Source organism: Microtus ochrogaster, chromosome 1 (assembly GCF_000317375.1).
Source record: "Microtus ochrogaster isolate Prairie Vole_2 chromosome 1, MicOch1.0, whole genome shotgun sequence".
NCBI classification, from domain to species: Eukaryota; Metazoa; Chordata; class Mammalia; order Rodentia; family Cricetidae; genus Microtus; species Microtus ochrogaster.
Genome location: NC_022009.1, coordinates 38,797,625 through 38,805,634, shown reverse-complemented (window position 1 = coordinate 38,805,634; position 8,010 = coordinate 38,797,625). Strand labels below are relative to the sequence as shown.

General features: G+C 42.8%; 1 protein-coding gene across 11 annotated transcripts in view; it reads right to left on the bottom strand.

The window, feature by feature from the left end:
- The window catches only part of Unc79 (unc-79 homolog, NALCN channel complex subunit), a 244,519-nt gene that overhangs the window by 98,668 nt on the left and 137,841 nt on the right, over positions 1-8,010 (bottom strand). For 8 of the 11 annotated variants that reach the window (XM_026780832.1, XM_026780863.1, XM_026780869.1 and 5 more), the window contains 5 exons: positions 6,495-6,652; positions 5,903-6,084; positions 3,188-3,389; positions 2,394-2,573; positions 990-1,055 (listed from right to left, as the gene is read on the bottom strand). In XM_026780832.1, the coding sequence (XP_026636633.1) occupies positions 990-1,055; positions 2,394-2,573; positions 3,188-3,389; positions 5,903-6,084; positions 6,495-6,652 (788 nt within the window). The remainder of the gene's footprint in view (positions 1-989; positions 1,056-2,393; positions 2,574-3,187; positions 3,390-5,902; positions 6,085-6,494; positions 6,653-8,010) is intronic. The other 3 variants (XM_026780849.1, XM_026780829.1, XM_026780865.1) reach the window with 1 other exon arrangement.

Below are 8,010 nucleotides of genomic sequence, written 5' to 3'. Positions count from 1 at the left end.
TTCCCAAAGAAGAGATAGTTATAAATCAAAGAGGGACTCAGCCACATGTTTGCCATTCTGGGTTTTCTAATCCCTTTCAAAAGAGAAAGAAGACTTTTTGCCCCCATTAACTTCCTGTATCCAAATCTCTGGGGCCTTTTCATCTCTCCAACTCCTGAATTTCTGTGTTTTGAGTGACTTTTTTATAATATGCAAAGCTCATGACCTTCAAAGTCTCCTTATGTAAATTTTTTCTCAGAGTGTTAGTTAATACCATTCTGATACGTTTAACTTAAAGCTATACTCAGATAAAAATCTGCATGTTTATAGAATGAGACATCGGTGGGTCACCGAGGTTGCTATGAGAGCCATGCAGGTATTCAGAAACTCTCAGTGAATGGTGGTAGTGTATGGACAGCATTCAGTTAGCAATGTCCTTGCCAGTATCTGCTCAACACATGAGACACTTCGTGCTAAGTTCTAACAGTAAGGAATGTGACAGGGGAAGTTCTGCCATGTCACCCTAAATAAAGCCTTCAGACCCTCCAAACGATGGAGATGCTCCTGAAGAACGGAAAGGTGCAGACTTGCAAGGAACTGAGCGACTACAACGATGAGCAGATGGTGGTTCAAACACAAAGCCCTTTCAAAATGCAAATGAAGAGTGTGTTTCACCTCAAGAAAACTCTTATCTATGAATACAGAGTTTCTATGTGTAGCTTACACATACAAACATATCGGGAGCAAGGAGCACAATCCTAGTCACGCCTGCTGTTCATGGAGAGGTGGGCAATTGATGCTTCTTACTGGACCAAAAGTCAATGGGATCAGAAATCGTCTGCTTAGAAAATGATGTAAAGAATTGACCCAGCAGCGGTTCAGACATTTCAGCATTGAGAGCGAGACCCTTTGGGGCTCACAGATCTTAATATCACTCTGGTCCAGTGAGAAACACTGAGTTCTTTACCTAGGGTACCTATGATAGAGACACTTGTGTCAGAAGTACCCACCTGGCGTCTGTTCAGGTGTCCCACCGAGAGCTGGAGCAGACTGCTCATGCCTGGTCAACCTCACAGCTTAAAAATCAACAACAACTCTATTTCAATAAGCATTAAAGACAACTGGAGCCTAGAAAAATACTCAGTGCTGGCTGCTCTGGATAGCAGACGCACACTAAGTTTTCTTATTTGTAACTGACATCATATAAAAGATGTTTACTCCAAAATGCTTGTGTTTTGTTTCTGATCTCAAGAAAAACCCTTCAAGTCATGTGGATTCTAAAAGCATCAAAATGGCTGTGTGAATTAATAAGGAATAACAATAAATCAAGTGAAACCCAAACTAGTCAGTTAGGTTATTAAAGGGCTGGAAAACTCATACGAAAGTTGTAGTTAATTCAGCCTAGGGTTGGTGTCCCTCAGCTGGCACCAGCTTCTCCCGGGGTCACTATGAATTATTCTTCAGTGTGATTCGCTTTGCTCCCTGAGAAGCTAAGGCTATCAATTACTTAAAAGACTTTCCACCGACTCTTCTAAGGCTCAAAATACCACATACCCAGAGCTTGTCATAAAAAAGAAAAATGTAGCAAAGAAAAACAAATCCTATTTATGACTAACATGATCATGTCATATAAAGTTGTTCTCTAACGAATGCCAAGGAAATGCAAATCTTTCTGCTTTGGATAGAAGTGCCTAAGTGTGCTTGCGGTGTTACTTCATGGGTGGTACTTAGGACTAAATCATCCAGATCTACTCACTCATTCACAGTGATTTAGTTCTGCAGGCTTTATTATTTGCCACTTATGTGCTGTTGTTAAACACTGGTATTTAGTCATTTGGTTACTTAAGGAAAAGCATTCTCTTTAAATATAATATAAAGACCTTTATGAAACAAATGTGTGTGGTCTTTTTAAATCTACATCAAAGCTTATTTCCATTTATAAGTTATCTGAAGTTGAATAGAAATCCAACTTCTCTTCAGCCTGTTTTTTCTTTTTCAAAAGCCGCCATTTTTGCTGGTCTTTCTGGAGGCCTATGTGGTTGATTCTAGCACTCACAAAAAATGAGAATCATTCAAAGTTTGACCGCTACCCAAGCTGCCCTGCCGGCCCTTTTCCTCTAACACTCAAAACCAAATGTTTCCTCTAAGGCTCATGCCAAGCATCAGTGGGTTCGCTTCCTTCTACATTTCAGAACTACTCTCTATCAGTCAGGATTTTGCTACACCCACAAACTAGAAAAAGGCACCCGTGACATTTATGTCCATGGGGTGATGTTTCCAGGGACACTGAGGGCCAAACTTGATGAACTGGCTGTTTGCTAACTGTGCTACTTTCTGCGAACACTCGACAAGACACGTTAGCTCCAGGAAGACATTAAACAGATGTCATGGGAGGGAGAAGGAAGATACTCAACGGATTTTGGAGGTCAGGGTTTCAGGGAGGGAGAGCGCCCTCTTGGATTCTGTGGGCCCCTTCACGCTGTCCCTCAGAGACCGTACACTCTTCTGCCGGTTTCGTGCAAAGCGTGCCCTCTTGATTTTCCACAACGCAGCATCGCTGAGGTTGGCAACGTTGGTTCTCACAGCGGTGATGGCTTTGCAAAAGGAATTAAAGACATTACTCTTTTCCTTGGCCGGCCATGTGACCCAGCTATTTTTAAGTAATCCATCTGAGTATAGTTCCAGGATAAGAAGACATCTTTCATTCATGAATGACTCATCTACCGCCCCTAAGACCATGACGTGTCTTACAGTAAAAAGAATCATGACCACTCTCTATCAAGACTATCACTTTCCTGTTTAATTCATGAGGATTGATTAGCTGATTTTCTTATATTTTCCTCAGCAACTGAATAATAAGCAGATGGGAGTTTGCACAGTGCAAGTATGTCTCACAAAATTGTTCACAGATATTATCAACATTATCAGCAACTGGGTAACACGTAAAGAAAACAGTCACAGGCAGTTAATATGTATCCTCCAGAAAGGGAGGAAAATTCAGATCTGAGACTAGCACAATATGTTTAAATCTATAGATTAGCATCATAACCACTTAAAAGTTAATGAACTGAGTACATAAAGTCAATTCTTCCTCTTTCACTCTTTCATGTGGGGAACAGCTACAGAACAAGTGTCTCCTACTTATCTAGCCAAAAAAGATAAAGGGGGGAGCCATGACTGTCTACATTAAGACTTTTGTCTTACTTACTTGTAGGAAAGGGAAATTCTTTGTTACAGTCCAGATGCAGCTGAGCTTCTAAAGAAAGTGTCTCGAATCTGTTGACAAAGAACTCCCAGCTCAAAGCAGGGATATCTTGCTTAAGGAAATGCAAGAGTAAAAGCTTGCTCAGGATGGTGGGGCGGTCTTTAACCACGGTGTCAAACTGGAAGTCAAGGCAGAGACAGAGACCCTGGAAAAGAGGGATCAGACAAATCTAAGAGTCGTCAAAGAACATACACCAGGCAGCCGATGGAACAAAGCAATGTTTCCCAAAGCAAAATTATTAAATTGCAATCTTTCTGGTCACAAGTATTGGAAGGGAAAATGCATAGGAAAGTTCTCCTGGTTTCAGAATACCTCTTCAACTTGATCCAGAACTATGAACTAAGAGTATGCCACTTATTTTCTAAATATTAAATAACATCCTCTTACCCCAAATACCAGTGCTTCTCTTTTCAATTACCTGTAGCATTCACTGAGAAGCACACTTTCACCATTGTATTTTATTCTGTTATTGCGTGTGTGCGTGCACACAAGTATGAACATGCATTCATAAACCAAGGACATGTGGGGCCAGAGGACAATTTTTGAAGCCCATTCTCTCCTAGAGTGGTAGGTTCAGGGAACTGAACTCAGGTCATCAGACTTGTGCCTCAAGCACCCATACCTACTGAGCCACCTCACTATCCCCCTAAGCTTCATTTTAGGACATGTGAGAAGATAGTCATTAAATTTCCTTACAATCCTAAATTGTGTGCTTGTAAAATAACAACAAAAAAATCATTCTGTTTTCTTGGAATGAAACCAGAAAACACATTTAAAACATTCAAAGGGGGAAACAGATGTGTGGTAATTTAATTGAAAATGGCCCCCTAGGCTCACAGGGACTGGCACTGTTGGGAGGTGTGGCCTCGCTGGAGTAGGTGTGGCCTTGTTGGAGGAAGCATGTCACTAGGGGTGGACTTTAAGGTTTCAGAAGCTCGGTCTAGGCCTAGTGTCTCACTGTGCCTTCTTGCTGCCTAAGGATCCAGGTGTGGGGCTCTCAGCTACCTCTCCAGCACCATGTCTGTCTGCGTCCTGCCATGGCGATCATAGACTAAGCCTCTGGACGAACGCCAGCCCCAGTGAAATGTTTTCCTTTGTAGGAGTTGGTCATCATGTCTTTTCCCAGCAACAGAACACTAACTTAAGACAGGATGGAACATCTATTTCTCTAGTCTACGAAAATTTCTTTTAAACATATTCATATTTAAAACTATGACTTATCCAGCCATCCCATTCCCCCATTCTGCTATCAGTTAATGGGTAGCCCTGAGCCACTGCCTGGAAAGTCAACTGGAAGAGGAGAACTGAGTTTCTTAGGCACAGTGTGCTTGGGCAGCACAGCCCTGCATTTGTCCAGGTCCAAACAGGTGGCTTTCTTCTTGCTTGGTCTTATAACAGATGAAAACTTATTATACTAGAGAGAATGAGGGAGGGGGAAGGGAGAGGAAAGGAAGGGGAAGGAAAGAGAGCTTGGCTTTCTACGAGTCAGAGTGAAGTCTGCCTTAGGACTGTGACTCTGAAAACGTGACGTTGCCTTTCCAACCTCCAGCTTCCCCAAATGTAACAGGAAACCTACAAAAAGCTATTCTGAGGGCTAAGGGAGGTAATGCATAATGGGAACTTCTACATCCTGGCAACACAGTACTTGTCTGGCAAATGCTAACTCTTGCCATTACTATTAGTTTTGATAAGAACAATAAAATTCAAACCAGTATCATGGTAGAAAAACAGTAGGCACTAATGTACCATGTGCCCTCTGCTAAGTCCTCCTATGTCTCTGAGGCTGACTTTCTTTTTACAGCGGAAGGGTTCACATAAGACAGACATGCGGCCCTCTCCAGGTCACCTACTCCTTGGTTTTGGTTCACGATGTTCCAATGGTGGCATGCTGGCCTGATCGTGCTTCTTTTCATCCCCCTTAGCCTCCAACAGCAGCTCCAGGCCAGAGGCCAACTGAACATCACAAAATGGACCAGCCTGCTTCCAAAATGCGCCCACCCTTCCCCCACACACAACAATTACAGCTGTCCACCAATTTCATCAGCATGTGGGAAAAAATAGTTTAAAAAGTTGTATCAGAAAATAAAACAAGTTACCGTTAATAAGATACCGTTAATAAACATCCTGGGATGTTTTCCCCACTGTACTGGGAGAGTTAGGGGTAAAATAGATCTCTTTTTGTTTTTATTATAACATAACAAGCGTACATTTGAACACACGAAGATCTCTGCTACTACAGACACCAATACCATGCCTTTGCATGGTGCTATAGTCTGGATATCTCTGTCCACTCTCCTAAAACGTTCATTATGCTGAAACTCAACCCCTTGGCAATATTAGAAGGTGAGTTTTGGGGAAAGACAAAGCCATGTGGACAGGATTCTCACAAATAAGACTCATGTCCTTAAACAAAGGCCCAGACACAGCTAAAGGCATCGCTATGAACAAGAAAGTGGCCCTCACCAGACACTGAGTCCACAAGTACCTTGATCGTGGGCCTCCCAGACTCCAGAGTTATGTTACATAAATTTCTGTGATTTTTATAAGCTACTCTGCTTGTGGTATTTTGACAGAGCATGGCTAAACAAGACCATGACAAAGGCAGTGAGCTGGTGGGACTGACAGTCTGTAGGGCTGATAAGACACATCCCCCGTCACCTGCAGTGCTGGCCTCTTTATGGTATCAAGCAGGAGACCTGCTCTGGTGGCAACTGCAGGGTTCACATCCTCCACAGCTGTCAGGAAGCAGCAGAAGGCGTGTGCCAGTGAGTACTTCAGCAGGTGGTTTTTGGTCACTGAGTGAATATCCAAAAACCTACAAATGACAGCTACTTTTTCCACTGCAATATAAAATACAAAGAACAAAAGGCATAAGTATATATATTAACATATTTCAAAAAATATTTCATTTATTTACTTGTAGGTGGGGCATGAATGTAACACAGGCCATGTGGGGTCAGAAAACAGCTGTAGGGATTGCTCCTCTCCTCCTACCACACAGCTCCAGAGGACTACACTCGGGCCTTTGGCCTTGGAGGCAAGTACCTTTACCAGCCGCTGAGCCATCTCGTTGGCTGTGTGGTGACAGCTATTTAGGCCTCATAAGAACTGACCCCCATAAGGAAAATGGTAACTTGGGGCTCCTACACGGAGATTTCAAATATCAGCAATAAAGGCCAAAAACAAATTTCAAAACTGAACATCTGATTTATCTTACGACCCAGAGGACTTTTTACACATATAGAAGTACCTGCTTCAAACCTCATCTTCCAGTCTTTGCTGTTGAAGTTGCCGTTTATGATTGTCCAGAATATGTCAGCACCATGAGGAAGGGACAGAGCGTGAAGAAGGAGAGGGACTGCCAATGAGGACAGCTGAGAGAACTCGGACTTGACTACTCTCCACAGGCTGGGAAAGCAAGGGACAGCAAAGGCATTACATCATCACCACCTTGGCAGAAAGCAAAGAGCCTCGTCTCTTAACTCAGTGACACTCAACCTGTGGTTCTCCACCGCTTTGGGGTCGAACGACCCTTTCACAGGGGTTACCTAAGACCATCGGAAATGCAGATACTTACATTATGGTTCATAACAGTAGCAAAATAGGAGTTATGAAGTAGAAAGGAAAATAATTTTATGGTTGGGGGTCACAACATGAGGAACTGTATTAAAGGGTCATGGCATTAGGAAGGCTGAGAACCACTATATTAGCTTATGGTTAGATCTGGGTGAAAGCGCTTTGTCCACAAGACTATAATCCTCCAACATTTATGTTTAGATTTGTTAATATTTTCTGAAGAAATTACTTTTATATCACAATACTGAAAAATTAATAAAATTTTAATTCCATATATAAATGCAGCTATATAAATGAACTAAATAATATAGAAAATTAACAGCTATATTAAGATGATAATATAAGTGGTTATAAAATTGTTTCTTAGGTGAATAACTAGTAAGCTTCACTGTTTATTTTATTTTTCTGCCCAGCAGACTTTCCCCTCTTTGAATGACAAAGAATAACTGCGTGTCTGTTCTGGACAGCCTCTACGGAAACTGTCAAGACTGTCACAAAAGGGTTCCCTCTTTTGTCCACCATAAGGACGAGCATGAAGCAGGTTTAACAAAGCACTTCACTGTCCTAAACTGAGGGATTAGCTTATAAGCAAGCAGGCATATGACCCAAACTGAAGGCTTTCAGGACCCTTTTCCAGGTCACGTTGCGAACTCTGGGAGACAGGGGTCTGTCTCTCCTTCAAAGCCTTCATGATTGAAGGACAATGTCAATCAAGAGCTGCAAGGGACCCACCTCACTAGTAAGTCGCCAACGTTTAGTTTGCTCTAACAAGCTGGCACCAGGCTAAGTGACAGCAGGATGGGGAAAGAGAAGGAGGGACATGATTGAGGACACCCAGTGACCATTGCCTCCACTTCTGCGCCCCTCCGCATTAGACAAAAACAAATCCGAACGCTGAAACCACCCACTGAAAGCAGATTAGCTGCCTTCAGCAGGGCTCTGAAGAAGTGGCAATTCTGTGTTATTTCTTATCGATTCCTATCGCTTCCCTCCTGTTGGCTGTTGTACTCTTTCTTCCACGTTCCTGGAGCTCCCAACCCAGGCTCTATCTTGCCTCTCTGGAGAAGTCGGCTACACTTACTCTCCTTAAGATTTGATTTAAATCTTGCCGGGCGGTGGTGGCGCACGCCTTTAATCCCAGCACTTGGGAGGCAGAGGCAGGTGGATCTCTGTGAGTTCGAGGCCAGCCT